Source organism: Cyprinus carpio, chromosome B19, assembly GCF_018340385.1.
Source record: "Cyprinus carpio isolate SPL01 chromosome B19, ASM1834038v1, whole genome shotgun sequence".
NCBI classification, from domain to species: Eukaryota; Metazoa; Chordata; class Actinopteri; order Cypriniformes; family Cyprinidae; genus Cyprinus; species Cyprinus carpio.
Genome location: NC_056615.1, coordinates 31544101 through 31560208, shown reverse-complemented (window position 1 = coordinate 31560208; position 16108 = coordinate 31544101). Strand labels below are relative to the sequence as shown.

Genomic DNA, 16108 nt, shown 5'->3' with positions numbered 1-16108 from the left:
GCTAAATAATTGCATCGTTGCATTGGTGGTTAAAATGAAGCTTTGACATTTTAGCAAGAGGTTTTGCACAAATTAGCCAAAAAGACGGTGCGGAGTGTGCGAAATATATCGTCTGCTATAATATCATAATTCCATAACGTTCTTTCACTGTGTGATTCAGTCTTGTAAAATGCATTTAGAATGATCACAAAATTGAAGATATAGGGGCAGAAAATTTGCATATTTATATAATTTCATATAGTAAATCAAAATCAGACAAAGAATGCCGTCTTTTCCTCCAAAAATCATCATGATTACACACACACACACACACACACACACACATACATATATATATATATATATATATATATATATATATATAACAACAGGTCAGTAAACAAGTTCATTAAGAGACTTGCGTTTTAGACACCATATTGCCTGTTTTTGCTCTATTTCTACAACAAAAAAATAATTCCAAACACATCCACCAAAGCACAGTTTTGCAACATGACAGTGTTTCGTTCCTGAATAAATCAATCGTTTAAATGATTCGGTTCAATCGCAAAGACTCACTTATTAACAGTGACTTGCTGACACATACTGGCCATTTTAATTTCACATTTAAAGTATCTTTTGATATTTTTTTTTTTTTTTATATAATTAATTTCTTATAATTTCAAATGAGTATTCAACATTTTATGGTCTTGTATATCAAAACATTATTCATGAATTTTAACTGCAGGTTAAATGCATTTTTGTGCTGCACTAAACAGTGTGTAAATACATCTAAATGCCACTTCTGATGAAGCTTCTGCATTTCCTCTGCATTGAAAAGATGAGTTTGTTGATACTGATTTGCCTGGTAACAGCCCAAATGTCTTATTATTCTACTGATTCCTTTAATTAAAAACAACTACTTTGAGATTAATAGGCCTATGCCTCCCTCCCACTGTTAAAATGTAGTTAAAAAGTAATTTTTACTCTGAGTAAATTTTAAATGAGCTACTTTTTACTTTTACTTGAGTAGATTTTTAGAATGGTACTTTTACTTGTACTTAAGTAAAATTTCATTAATGTAATGGTACTTTTACTTGAGTAGAATATTTTTGTACTCTTACCACCTCTGCCCAGGGTTAACAATTTCAAGTGTGAAAAGCCCTTCAGTGAGTTTTCTTCCAAAAACAAAAAGTAGTCGAGATGAACTTGATGAAATCCACAGGCTTTGTTTATGGTGGTGATGAGGGCGTTTACAGGCTCGCGCATCTAACGTGGATATCTATAATAATCAATAGCTGCTCGGCTCGTGGCCATTAACGCAATTACAGATAATGAGCTAAGACAGGAAAAATTCCACCACTCACTGGTTTCAGACAGATTACTTTATCAGAGAATATTTGTTTTCAATATGACTTGCTTCATTTAATAGTAGACGTCAATCTTTCTATTCATATATTTATCATGTCTATGAGGCAAGTATTCACTGAGATTCAGGTTATTTTATTTACAGGTCTGTGAAGAAAAATGACAGGGATCGAGACAGCAGAGAGCGCACCCTGTTTGTTTTCTTTATTTTACAAAAGCACATTGTTTTGTTGTTATTATGACTACACACAAATAAAAATAGACCCTTTGCAGTTTCAAACAATGCCTTATTCTTATCTGTACGATCAAAAATGACGAAAATGGCGTATTTTTAGTTATTTTCACTGTTATTATTAAAAAACATGACAGATTGTGTGCGGTCTTTGCCTCAGAGGGTTAACACATTTTTATGGACATACTAGTAATATCTTCACCTCATCCAATAATGTTTTCCTTTAATAAAAACAATAATAAGTAAATGTAAGACACGTTGGAAAGAATCTAGTGAAGACAAAATAAATATTCCCATCACTAATTTGACAGCATTTTTTTTTATTTTTTTTGCATAGCAATCATTATTCACCATATGAGAAAAACAGAGGATGTTTATACATTTTATACAAACGTACCTCAGTATTTTCAGTTTACAGCGAGGATCCTGCAGTAGATCAGAAAGCTGCTTGACTCCCAAATCTCTAATTTCATTTCCAGTCAGATCCAGTTCTCTCAGGTGTGAGGGGTTTGATCTCAGAGCTGAAGCCAGAGCAGCACAACCTTCATCTGTGACTCCACAATCCCTCAACCTGTAGAGAACAATAAACACTCTTCAGTCTCTCAGTTCAGGATCTACAGCTCAGATCAGCAGCAACTTCACAATCAGAAATCACAATCTGTGGCGATGCAGCGCGCCAAAGCCCGCCAAAATGGGCGGGGCAAATGGCTATATAAGCAGGCAAATCGCCAGAGGAAATCAGGTAATACGACTGAAGCGACCACACAGAAGCCGCAGCCTCGTGGCACGGCATATAACCCAGTACTCGTTCCGTATCTCAGGGAACCGAGGTTACGTTCATAACCGAGTACGTTCCCTTTCGATACTTCACTCATACTGCGTATGGGGAATGAATTCAACCGCGCCGTACCACGGTAGGGAATGACAAGACTTATCTTGAACACCCTGGGGTCCAGAGGATAAGTGAGAGGGCCGGAGCCGTCGAACCCTTGACGCTACACTGCTAAGAGGGAGCTAGCTCCCTGGAGGTGGTATGATGACGGAGTCTGATAGAGGCCGTCGTATCAAACCGAAAGAACCCGAGCATGCAAGGTCGGGATGTCCAAGTTATAGAATCTGACAAAAGTGGACGGCAAGGACCAGCCGGCCGCCTCACAGATGTCCTTGATAGAGACACCACTAGACCAGGCCCATGAAGAGGCCATCCCTCTAGTAGAGTGGGCTCTTACTCCTATGGGGCACTCAAGGCCCATAGAGGAATAACAGAGCGATAGCTTCAACTATCCAACGTGAGAGGCGTTGCTTTGAGACCGAAGACCCCTAGGTGCGGCCACCAAAGCAGACAAAAAGCTGGTCAGATTGCCTGAACGGCTGTGACCGCTCAATGTATATTCTCAAAGCCCTCACTGGGCAGAGCAAATCCAGCTCTCGCTCACCTGACAATGGAGGCAGAGCTGAGAGGGAAATTACCTCTGCTCTGAATGGCGTCGAGAGCACTTTAGGGACGTAGCCATGCCTGGGTTTTAAAATGACCTTCGAGTCATTGGGCCCAAACTCAAGGCATGCAGGGCTCACCGAGAGGGCCTGCAAATCGCCAACACGCTTGACCGATGCTAGAGCAAGTAGCAGAGCGGTTTTGAGCGTTAGGGGCCAAAGGTCAGCTGACCGCAGCGGTTCAAAGGGAGGTCCTTTGAGTGCTCCAAGGACCGTGTGAAGGTCCCAAGTGGGAACGGTAAGAGGACGTGGGGGCTTCAACTGCCTAGAACCTCTCAGGAAACGCACAATGAGGCTGTTTCGACCCACTGATTGGCCAGCAATAGGAGCATGAAATGCTGCAATGGCTGCTACGTAAACCTTGAGCGTGGAAGGGGTAAGACCCTTGTCTAGATGCTCTTGGAGAAATGACAGTATCGGAGATACGTCACACTCAACAGGGTCTTCTTTTCGTGCTGAGCAACAGTCAACGAAGACTGACCATTTCTGGGCGTAGAGGCGTCTTGTAGACGGGGCTCTTGCCTGAGCAATGGTGTGTAGCACGTCCCCGGGGAGGCTCAGAGGCTCCCATCGAGGGACCATACATGCAGAGCCCAGTTCTGGCTGTGGATGCCAGATTGTCCTGTTCGCCTGAGAGAGGAGGTCCCGCCTCAGGGGGATCTGCCATGGGGCTTTCATGGAAAGCCTGAATAGCTCTGAGGACCAAAACTTGGCTCCTCCAGAGTGGGGCCACCAGGAGGACTCTGTGCCTGTCTTCCCTGACTCGTCTGATGACCTGAGGGATCAGAGCGATCGGGGGAAAAGCATAAAGAAGGAGGCTGGACCAGTCGTGGGCCAGCGCATCTGTGTCCTTTGAAAAATAAGTTGGGCAATGAGAGTTGTTTTCTGAGGCGAAGAGGTTGACCTCTGCCTTCCCGAAAATCTCCCAGATTTTGAGAACCGTCTGGGGATGGAGCATCCACTCGTCCGAGGGGACATTGCTCCGCGAAAGCATGTCTGGTCCCAGATTCGTCTAGCCAGGTATGTGTGTCGCCTTGAGCGATCGCAACCTGGGTAATCCCATTCCAAGAGGCGCTTTGCCAGTGCACAGAGGCGGCTGGACGAAAGGCCGCCTTGGTGATTTATGTAGGACACCACTGTCATGCTGTCCGACTGGACTAAGACGTGGCGCCCTTCCAGGATCGCCTGAAAGGATTGAAGGGCATCATTCTACTGCCAGCATCTCGAGGCAGTTGATATGGAGATGGCTTTCCTCGTGCGACCACGAGCCGAAGGCTGGTCTGCCCTCGCACAGAGCACCCCAACCTAGGTTGGACGCATCTGTTGAGAGCACCGTCCTTCTGGAAACCGCCTGTAGGGGTACTCCACGACTGAACCAAACAGGGTTCATCCAAGGCTCCAGGGCTGCTAGACAGGCCTGGTTGACCCTGATGCGAAAGCGGCCGTGCCGCCAAGCATGAGGTGGGACCCGGAGTTTCAGCCAGTATTGCAGGGGCCGCATTCATAGGAGGCCGAGCTGTAAAACTGGGGAGGCGGAAGCCATCAGCCCTAGCATCCTCTGAAAGAACTTCAGAGGGAAACAGGCTTTGTTCCTGACGGAGGCCGTGAGCTGCTGAAGTACCAGAGCGCGCTCTGGTGATATGACCGCCCTCATATTGGCTGAGTCGAAAACCGCTCCCAGGAATGTAATACGTTGGCTGGGGAGCAGTGAGCTCTTGGCGAAATTGACCCTGAGTCCTAGGCACTCTAAGTGGCTCAGGAGCACGGATCTGTTGTGTTCTAGCTCGGTTCGTGACTGGGCCAGAATGAGCCAGTCGTCGAGATAGATGGGAATCCACATTCTGAACTGTCTCAGAGGGGAAAGCGCCTCGTTCATGCACTTCGTGAAAGTGCGGGGAGCTAGAGACAGCCCAAAGGGAAGGACTGTATATTGGTAAGCCACACCCTATAAAACCAATCTTAACCCTCTGGAGTCGATTAACGCGTATACGCGTTTTGTGGTATTTTCTCCTGATAACCCCGAAAAGAACTTAAATTACACTTTCAGTTTTGATCGTACAGATAAGAGCAATACATCAATCGAATCTGTAAAGGGTCTACTTTTTTTTGTATACAGACATAATAACAACAAAACTTTGTGCACTTATAAAATAAAGATAACAAACAAGGAGTGCTGTCTGCAGCCTTTGTCTGCGCTGATCTTCAGATACAAATACGTCATTAAAATGAACTGTAACTCAGTGAATACTCAACGAAGAGACATGAGAGAGATATCTATAGAAAGCCTGACATGTCTACTTTTAAACTAAACAAGTGCTGCTGAAAACAAATATTCTGTGATAAAGTAATCCATATGAAAACAACGCGATGTCCGTTTTTTCACGTCTCACTTCATTATCTTCTAATGCGACCACGCCCCCGCGCGCCGAGCGCGCTTTTGAGATTCAAATGTTTCACTGAAGCGCGCGGCTTTTGAATACGCCCACACAACAGAAGACAACGCAGCGAGACTGTTCTTCAAGTTTTTATTATTTTACTGTTTGCTTCGCGATGAGAGGAATAAGACATAATTCACCCCAAAAAGATGTGATGTGGTTGAGGATTTGAGATTTGGATTTCCTCAGAAAAAAGAATGAAGCACTTTATTCAGCAGAGTTCATAAACATGAGTAAGTCTCTTTTTATTTATTTATATACTTGTACTAGTTTTCACATAACGTGTAAACATTTTACTAGTTAGACTTTTTCCAAAGACTTTTTCCAAACTATAATTCCTGACTAAATGTATAATCAAGTGAAATATTATGAAGTTTCAATAACAATACACTACCCACTATACCATTCAAAAGCTTAATGTAAATAATATAAAATGTAACAATAAATGTAACTGTAACAAATGTAACAATCATTGCTGTTCTTTCAATTTATCCCCCCTAAAAAACCTAAAAAAAAATATTCTCAGCTCTTTTCAACATTAATAATAATAATAATAATAATAATAATAATAATGATGATGATGATAATAATAACAATAAATGTTTTTTTTTGTAGAAAATAAGATTGTTAAAAGGATTTCTGAAGGACTGTGTGACTGGAGTAATGATGCAAAAAATTCAGTTTGAAAGTCAGCTTTGATTTTTCCTAATAAACTGTTTAACTGCACTCACAAGTGAATATTAAATTATGTTGTGGGATAATTAAATGTATTCTAAATAAACTACAAACATAAAATTATATAGATTTATTTTGTCCTCACATTCTTTCTTGTAACTCATCCCTCTCAGTGACACAGCTGACTGAATGGCTCATTATGCAGCTCATTATGCAGGCCTTTGTCTTCTCAGGTGTGAATTCATGATAGTTGACGCCTACTCGCATATGACTTTTACCAACAAAAACTGTCTTAGAAAATTTAAATCAATATATCGTTTTCTGTAAGTGAGTAAACAAGATGATTTACACATCATTTAGAAAAAAAAAAATTCTAGGCTACAAGCTCCAGTTCTCAAAATTCCTGGGAACCAATTTTCTGTATGTGTTTTATTGCCTTTTTCAAGTGATTTAACATTTTTTAGTTTTTCACTAACCACGCATAACATTTTTTTTCTCAAAAACACAATCATGTACATACATGCTGCTCACATATTATTATAGCCTAGTTTGTGCTGATTACAGTGAGATTAGACTTTAGCCATTTAGATATTTATAAGAAACTGAAAAAAGCACAAATGTCAGGGCATGACAAAACTTCTCCAGGCCCCAAAAATACCCTTAGACTCCAGAGGGTTAAGAATCGTCTTTCAGGTCCAGCGAGAAGAACCAGTCCTCGGGGCAAATCTGCGTGAGGATCTGCTTCAATGTCAACATCCTGAACTTTCGTTTCATGAGGGAGAGGTTCAGGTGTCTGAGGTCTAAGATGGGTCTGAGACCACCATCTTTCTTGGGGACAAGGAAATAAAGGCTGTAGAACCCAAATTCGCTTTCTGAGGGAGGAACCATCTCTATGGCTCCCTTCCTTAACAGCGTCATCACTTCGGTGCGGAGGACCTGAGCATCGTCCGGCTCTACCAAGGTGGGAATCACCCCGCGAAAACACGGGGGTCTTCGGGCGAACTGCAGTGAGTAGCCGTGTTTTATTATCCCCAACCCCCACTTGGACACTCCGGGGATGGCCCGCATGACAAGAGGCTGGATAGTGTCGGATGGCAGGCCGCTGATTAGGGGCCTGATCACTGACGAGTGTGGAAGCGGAAAACTGCTCTCTTTTTGAAAATGTGAAATATTTATTGTGTTCGCCATAACAATGTCGCTTTGCGTGGACGCAACAACGGTGGGCCCAGGTCGCATAGCAGGCAGGCGAGAGAGCTTCTGGGGTGGTCCGGCCGTGGCGGGACTTTGCCCCTTCCTCTTTCATCCCCAATGATCAGGAGGATTTAGAGGGCATCGGGTCCAGCACAATCCTTTGCCAGGGGCCCTGACGTCTAGGCGGTTTAGCGCGCTTAGTGGGGCGAGCTGGGTGCTGCTCCTTAGAGGGCGTCGCCTGGGGGGTAAAAGGGACAGGTTTGCTCTGGTGCTGAGTCGGCGCAGTCCTGGGGCGACTCGGGGCAGAGGTGGAGTGCTTGGGCAGGAAGTGTCACATGGCCTGGGACGACTTCTGTGCTGCAGTGAAGCGCTCTGTAAACCCTTCTACGGCTGGCCCGAAGAGACCGGATGGAGAGACTGGGACATCGAGAAAGGCCACTTTGTCGCTCTCCTTAATCTCTGTTAGTTGAGCCAGAGGTGGCGCTCCAGCACAACCAGGTTGGCCATGGATCGTCCGATGGCCTGGGCCGTGGCTTTTGTGGCACGCAGGGCCAAATCTGTGGCGCTGCGGAGGTCGCGAAAAGCAGGTTCACTAGAGCTAGACTCATCCAGGGAACCGATAAGCTTTGCCTGGAACACTTGCAATATGGCCATGGTGTGTAGTGCTGAAGCGGCTTGGCCCGCAGAAGTGTAGGCTCTGCCAGCCATGGCAGAGGTCGTCCTGCAGGGCTTGGAAGGAAGGGCTCTCTTGCTTTTCCACCCCACAGCTGTAGGGGGGCAGAGGTGAGCAGCCACGGCCTCGTCCAGGGGCGGCAATTGCTCATAGCCCTTCTCCTGAGAGCAGTCTACTGAGCTGAGAGCTGCAGAGGAAGTGCGTAGGCGGGCCGAGTAGGGGGCGCACCACGACTTCGTCAGCTCATCATGAACCTCAGGGAAGAACGGGGCAGAGTGCTGGCGGGGGGCCTGGCGGGGTCCTGGCAGGTACCACTCGTCCAGCCTGCCGTGTGTCGGCTCTTCAGGGGGAGCCCACTCCAGATGGAGTTCCTCAACGGCCTTAGAGAGGATGCAGAGAAGCTCGGCATCCATCCCAGCTTTGGCGTCGATGGGCTCTAGTGACGGCATGTGGGCGGGGTCAGAATCACCCGGCCCAGTCTTCCGTTTCAGAAGCGCCAAGTGACATGGAGTCGTCAAGCGGCTCGTCCTCCGATCCGCCAAAAGAGACAAGGTCGCTCACTTCAGCCGAGGGACGCTGCTCTGGGCGTGAGAAGAGGACAGGGGATGGCTCTCTCATTGGAGAGGGTGAGGCACGCGGGTGCTGAGCCGGCATGAGCTCACCCAAATCCGGGCGCTGAGCCCCTCTTCCCCGCTGTCTTTTCCTGGCCAGCTCGCAGGAGGAAAAAGACGGGGGGCGCGAGGGGCGGGATCACTTTCATTAAAGAAAGCGATCCGCGAGCACAGAGAGGTGAGACTCATGCTCTCACAAAAGCAGCATGAGGTCTCAGTGAGTGCAGCCTCAGCGAGGGGTTTACCCAGGCAGAAAACACACTCACCATGGCCGTCATCATCATGCAGAGGGGCTCTGCATGTGCCACAGCTGTGGCGCGGCATGGCCGCCACCGTTAAAACGCCGTTAGAAACGCTCTTTTAGAGCGGTGAAAACCGCTGGAAAAAGCTCTTTTTGTGATCGCCGGATGGCGGCAGGAGATCGCTGAGAAGCGGCCGGCCCGAGAACGGCGCTAAAAGCGGCTGGATGCTAGAACGCCGGCGCTGCAGGCGGTCGACGGTCTCAGCTGGTCCGCTGCGGTGCCTCTTCGACGGCGAGAGCACGTTCCAGGCGAAGGCATTCAGCAGAGATCCAACGAAGTGAAGTTGTCGCTGAAGGAGTAAGATCTGATTTCCTCTGGCGATTTGCCTGCTTATATAGCCATTCGCCCTGCCCATTTTGGCAGGCTTTGGCACGCTGCATCGCCACAGGCTCGCGCAGCGCTGTCATTGGTTTAAAAAAAGTTTACATATTAAACCAATGGCAGTGCAGTAGCACTGCGTTATTGAAAAAAGGCTTCAGTATCGAGGAAAAATTAGCTTTTCCCTATACGCAGTATGAGTGAAGTATCGAAAGGGAACCACAACATGATTAACAGATCCAGTCTAAGGTTCAGACCGGCTTCTTCATGGTGCTTGAGGAGGTTAATTTCAGCATCATAAGAATGATACTGAAATTTTTTATGTGAGTACCCCAAAATCATCAACACATCTGTATTATATGAAAACATCTTCACATCATCATTATATGACATAAAGCAACCAAGACCATGGTGCAAGCAACACCAAGATCACTGGTTCAATGCACGAAATGTGTAACTTGAATGCAATGCAAGTTGCCTAAGATTAAAGCATCTGCTACATGCATTAATGCAAATGTAACTGAAAGATGTAAGACACTGTAAAAAATATTGTAGTTAAGTTAAAGGAAACATTCTCTTCAGTTATCTGACAGTGCATTTGTTTGTTTGTTTGTTTGTATTTTGCTTTTGTTTAATTTATTTTTCATATTATTCAATACTCAGTCGGATGAAAAAAATGGAAAATTTGAATTTGTACACATTCTTACTTCAGTTTCTCCAGTTTACAGCGAGGATCCTTCAGTAGATCAGAGAGCAGTTTAACTCCTGATGCTCCTAGTTTATTTCCAGACAGATTCAGATCTCTCAGGTGTGAGGGGTTTGATCTCAGACCTGAAGCCAGAGCAGCACAACCTTCATCTGTGACTCCACAATCCCTCAACCTGTAGAGAACAATGACACTCTTCAGTCTCTCAGTTCAGGATCTACAGCTCAGATCAGCAGCAACTTCACAAACAGAAAGAGAAAGGCTTAATCCACGACACGATTAACAGATCCAGTTAAAGGTTTAGACCCACTTCTACATAGTAATTCAGAGGGGGTCATTTCAGTACAGGTACCATAAAAAAAATAAAAATAATTATATATATGTATATATATATATATATATATATATATATATATATATATATATATATATATATATATATATATATATATATATTATATATATATATATTTTTTTTTTTTTTTTTCAACATCCTCAACACATCTGTAAAAAATGAAAACAATTATCATATCGTCATCTATATACTGTAGTGAATAAAGCAATTCTGTTACTCAAACAGTATCATTGGTTCAATTCCAGGGAATGTAATGCAAGATGCCTAAGATTAAAGCATCTGCTAAATTTATTCATGTTTATAAAATTATGTCATACACTTTTAAAATAATCTAATTAAGTTTAAGAAAAGTTATCCTCAGTTATCTGACTGCACCTTTTTTTTTGTACTTTTAACTTTTTTTTTGTATATCATTCATTATTTACAGTGGGATGATAATGACGGAATATGCTGGATTTTTATTGTTACATGTGTATGTTGATTTATCTAGGAAAAGGCAATTACCCTTTGTCTTGTTTAATTGTGCAGATTCCTTACAACTGCAGACCATTAGAATGTGTTTAAAGCAGGGGTCTCCAACCCTGCTCCTGGAGAGCTACTGTCCTGCAAATTTCAGCTCCAACCCCAATCAAACACACCTGAACCAGCTAATCAAGGTGTTCAGGGCTCCTTGATAATTACAGACATGTGTGTTGGAGCAGGGTTGGAACTGAAGTCTGCAGGATGGTAGCTCTCCAGGAGCAGGGTTGGAGATCCCTGACTTGAAGCCAAGTTGCCACATTCCAGCGGCGGAACTTGAGCGGCTGTCCTGACACATTTGTTGTGTTTACTTTTTATTTTCCCTGACTATATTTCTCCCATACTTAGTTAATTATGTTATCTTAGTAAATTCCCCTAACTGACCGAGCCTTTGTGTCACTCCTCTTTTATGTTATGGCAGCGGCTGTAACATTTATACACTCTTACTTCAGTTTCTCCAGTCTACAATGAAGATCTTTCAGTTCATCAGAGAGTAGATTTAGTCCAGACACTTCTAGTTTATTTCCAGACAGATTCAGTTCTCTCAGGTGTGAGGGGTTTGATCTCAGAGCTGAAGCCAGAGCAGCACAACCTTCATCTGTGACTCCACAATCATACAACCTGTAGAGAACAATAACACTCTTCAGTCTCTCAGTTCAGGAAACACTGATATATATGATATACAGTATGATTTTTCCTTTTACGGCTTTGGTGAGAAAGCACATGCTAAAGTGCTAAATGTGATCATGTTTTCTCAGTGTAGTGATTGTTGTCAGTTTGACTTACTGAACTGATCTGGATTCTTTAATCACAGGCAGCAGCTTCTGAAGAACTTCATCTGCTGGATTTTGGGCTCCAATAAACGGTTTCAGATTAAACTCATCCATCTTCTGCTCTGATGTCAGCAGCACATAAACCAGAGCTGACCACTGTGAAGAGGAGAGTTTGGTTTTTCCTATTTGTCCAGATCTCAGATAACCCTGGATCTCCTGCATCAGTGAATCATCTCCCAGTTCATTCAGACAGTGGAACAGATTGATGGATCTCTCTGAAGAGTGATTCTCCCTGATCTTCTGTTTGATGAACTCAACTGTTTCCTCTTTGTTGTAGGAGCAGCTTCCTGTCTGTGTCAGTAGTTCTCGTAAGAGAGTCTGATTGGACTCCAATGAAAGACCCAGAAGAAAATGCAGGAAAAGGTCCAGATGTCCATTCTTACTCAGTAAAGCCTCATCCACAGCTCTTTGATGCAGACAAGATAATGAATAATTCAGAAACCAGTACAGCATGTTATAAATCCAGTTTAAAACTTTAAAGAAGAGACTTTGTTCAGTTTGCTCAAACACATTTATGTAGTTCTTTGTAAAGGAGAGATGTGCATATAGAGCTGCTAGATGTTCCTGGATGCTCAGATGAACAAAGCAGAAGACTTTCCCCTGATTCAAGCCTGACTCCTCTCTGAAGATCTGAGTGCACAATCCTGAGTACACTGCTGCTTCTGTCTCATCAATGCCACACTCTCTCAGGTCTCCCTCATAGAAGATCAGGTTTCCTTTCACAAGCTGCTCAAAAGCCAGTTTCCCCAGTTTGACAATCATTTCTTCCTCTTTGACATTTTTATCATAATCCTTCTCTTGTTTGATGTTGGTCTGAAGAATCAGGAAGCGTGTGTACATCTGAGTGAGAGTCTTGGGAATCTCTCCTCTCTTTCCTCGATTCAACATCTTCTCCAGAACAGCGGCTGAGATCCAGCAGAACACTGGGATGTGGCACATGATGTAGAGGCTCCTTGATGACTTCAGGTGTGAGATGATTGTATTGGCCAGACTCTGATCACTGATTCTCTTCTTGAAGTATTCCTCCTTCTGTGGGTCATTGAAGCCTCGTAGCTCTGTCACACAATGGACACACTCAGAGGGGACGAGATCAGCTGCTGCTGGTCTGGAGGTGATCCAGATGAGAGCAGAAGGAAGCAGATTCCCCTCAATGAGGTTCATCAGCAGCACGTCCACTGAGGCTGATTCAGATATATTACACCGTTTCACTTTACTCTTAAAGTCCAGAAACAGACGACACTCATCCAGACCATCAAAGATGAACAACACTTTATATTCATCACTGGATATTTCTATTTCTTTGGTTTCAGGGAAAAAGATATGAAGTAGATCTAAAAGACTGAGTGTTTTGTCCTTCATCAAGTTGAGCTCTCTGAAAGGAAGTGGAAATATGAGCTGGACATCCTGATTCTCTTTCCCTTCAGCCCAGTCCAGGATGAACTTCTGCACAGAGACTGTTTTTCCAATGCCAGCGACTCCCTTTGTCAGCACAGTTCTGATGGCTTGGTCTTTTCCAGGTAAAGCTCTAAAGATGTCATTGCATTTGATGGCTGTGTCCTCTGTTGCTGCTCTCCTGGATTGTGTCTCAATCTGTCTCACCTCATGCTCATTATTGATCTCTCCACTGTCACTCTCTGTGATGTAGAGCTCTGTGTAGATCTCATTCAGGAGAGTTAGGTTTCCCAGCTTTGCTGTCCCTTCATGCAGACGCTCAAACTTCTTCAGCAGATCTGATTTGAATCTGCTTTGGTCCAGTTGAGTGTCATGACTGAAAGTATAAAACATTAGATTAAGACATAAATTAGATGAGTAAAACTGATAGTAAAAAAAAAATCTCGACAGCCTAGACAGAAATCCTGTACCTCAGATTAGATGGCATGTGTTTTCCCCTAAATATTCCTGGAGTGTCCGTTAACTGCTCACTAATTATGGAAAAACATGGACAGAACAGAGACAATACAATAAGCAGTGAAATACAGTCGAAAAACCAAATGTGTGCAAGGGAAATTCTTACAATTGTGTTGAAATGACAGAAAATTATCTTAGAAATTAACCTCTCACACAGAACAACAAAAAACAATCAAAACAAATAAACCAATCTAACCCAACCTTTTCTCAACACTTTTCCCCACTGGGCCACACTATGGTTCAAGTGCAAAGCCTCATGGGCCGCATGCATCATTTACATATTACGTCACCAATACAAACCAACCTGAAATTACAGCCTACATATTATGATAGCTAATCGATTACATTTATTGAAATAAATAATTCTACTCCCCACTAACAAAACACCGGACGCTGTCGGGAGCTGACCAATTTTGTGAAATTCGGCTCGAAAGGAGTAACAGCACAATGAAGTTGTGATAGTAAGTTGCAGTATGTAAGACGTGCACGTAAGCGTACTTGAAGCGCGACATTGCAGAAAATGTGTATTCACAAATGCCTATGTTGAGCCGAATATGGAAAGCACTAATCTGAGGGTTTCTCCAGAGATGTTTTGCCACATTTCTGCAATTAAGGATGATAGCTGCATAGTGTGGATGTTTCCTTTTGCCTGAACATCTTCAAGTGAGTGGCGTGGCAAACCGAAAGTCCAGCACTCTCCTTCACTGCTGATACTGCAATTATTCTTGTTTGTTCCTTCGCTGGCATTTTCCACATTTTGTTTTTCTCCCTTAAAAACAAATTTGTCCATTCTGATGCTCAATTTTACCAAACTAATGGCTGCTGATGACAATTTGAATTGACTTCTACCAAAGTGCACGCTTGTAAGTGCTGTAACCCATTATAAACCACTTGTAACCCATTATAAACGTGATATAAACAATTTCTAGTCATGTCCTTTTTTGGAAGGCCAAACCAAGTAGATTCGCTTTCTCAAAGAAACAGCGTCACACACGCTGAGTGAGTGGAGGCCTAGAGTGAGCCGCGGCCTAGAGTGAGCTCTGGCCGGCTTGAGTGAGCAGAGGCAGGCAGCTTGAGAACAGCGCGGCTGACAGATTCGACGAAGGAGCTTGTGGCAACCACATGTGACGACCCCAGGCTGGACTCCACTTCATCCATGGTGAAAGCCGATTCGGCAATCCACAGTGCAAAGTTGATGTATTTCCTTAGTGACCAGCACCAGATGCTGGTCAATGCCACTTTTCCCCCCTGGCTTGTAAGACCACTACCGGAAGGAAGAAACGCAAAAGGAAACGTGGATGTAGAGCAGGTGTGTCAGCTAAAACAAGGAGATCCAGGATCGCTTTGGCCTCGAGGGCGGGTGATTTACGACTCCCTTGTTTTCGTATGTTTTGTCCAGAGGTGCCGAGTGCCCTGTCTAGGCTTTTCTGCCAAATCGGTCTACCATAAGAGAGGCTTGAATCTGGACAAATTACATTACTTGAGGAAGGATGATGATCACGGAGACACAAGGGCGCCAATCAGGAACAATTCGGTAAGGATGGTGCTAGTTAACGCCAGATCGCCTACAAACAAGACATTTACCTAAAATGACTTTTACACATCAAATGATTTGGACTTTTTTTATTTATTGAGGAAACATGGATGAACGCTGTGGATTCCACTCCTATTGTGGAAGTAATGTCTCGGTTACGTATGGTAACCCTCATTCCCTGAAGGAGGGGAATGGAGATGTCACGTCGGATGACCGAAGAATTGGGATCTCGTTTAGAGAGACCAATCTACTTCAAGTGTAAACTAAATGAGCCAATGCACATTGGCATGCGATTATTGCATCCAGCTGGCGCTGATCACAGCGTGAGTATAAGTAGGCAGCCGGTGCAGCACATATTCAGGTTTTCGCTTCGGAGCCGAGCCGGTGACCTGGCCGCTCAGCAGTGGTACAGAAGCTGTGGCGACAGGATGTGACATTACCATACCATTACCATACGTAACCAAGACGTTCCCTTTCAGCCGGTCACTCTTGACGTCGCGTCGGATGGCCGATGAATTGGGATCCCTACCAAAGGGCCCCAGATACTGCCCCTTCCAGTGTCCTGTGGAAGCCTCTTGTGCCCCTACTTTTTGGCGCAGGCCAGGGCATACAACAAGAAGACCAGCTACTGCTGCTATGGCACTACACACTCAATAAGACTGGATAACACTGGGAAAACGTACCCATTCCACTTGGAACAGGGATGTTGCCGAAGCCCCATCCTTCCCGAAGGAGGTTTTGGAAGAAAATACACATATGAACATCCGTTTAGGTGCAGATGGAAGACTGGAGGTGATTGTAACCCTTTTGGAAATGGCAGAAGTCTGCCGGGGAAACACGGGGTCTGAGGCCATACTGTGGACTTTACACATATGGGATCCACTTAGGTCTCTACATATGAAACCCAGCCCTCTTCCGGTTCTCACGGATTCATCGAGTGTAGGGAGTAGTGGGAACCTTGGGCACTTAGCCGGGCCG

General features: G+C 44.3%; 1 protein-coding gene across 1 annotated transcript in view; it reads right to left on the bottom strand.

The window, feature by feature from the left end:
• LOC109076602 (NACHT, LRR and PYD domains-containing protein 12-like) overlaps positions 1–16108 on the bottom strand; it is a 70791-nt gene that overhangs the window by 25206 nt on the left and 29477 nt on the right. Inside the window, exons 3-7 of the mRNA XM_042746018.1 lie at positions 13551–13610; positions 11642–13456; positions 11303–11476; positions 9983–10156; positions 1974–2147 (exon numbers count right to left, since the gene is read on the bottom strand). Of these exons, the coding sequence (XP_042601952.1) occupies positions 1974–2147; positions 9983–10156; positions 11303–11476; positions 11642–13456; positions 13551–13610 (2397 nt within the window). The remainder of the gene's footprint in view (positions 1–1973; positions 2148–9982; positions 10157–11302; positions 11477–11641; positions 13457–13550; positions 13611–16108) is intronic.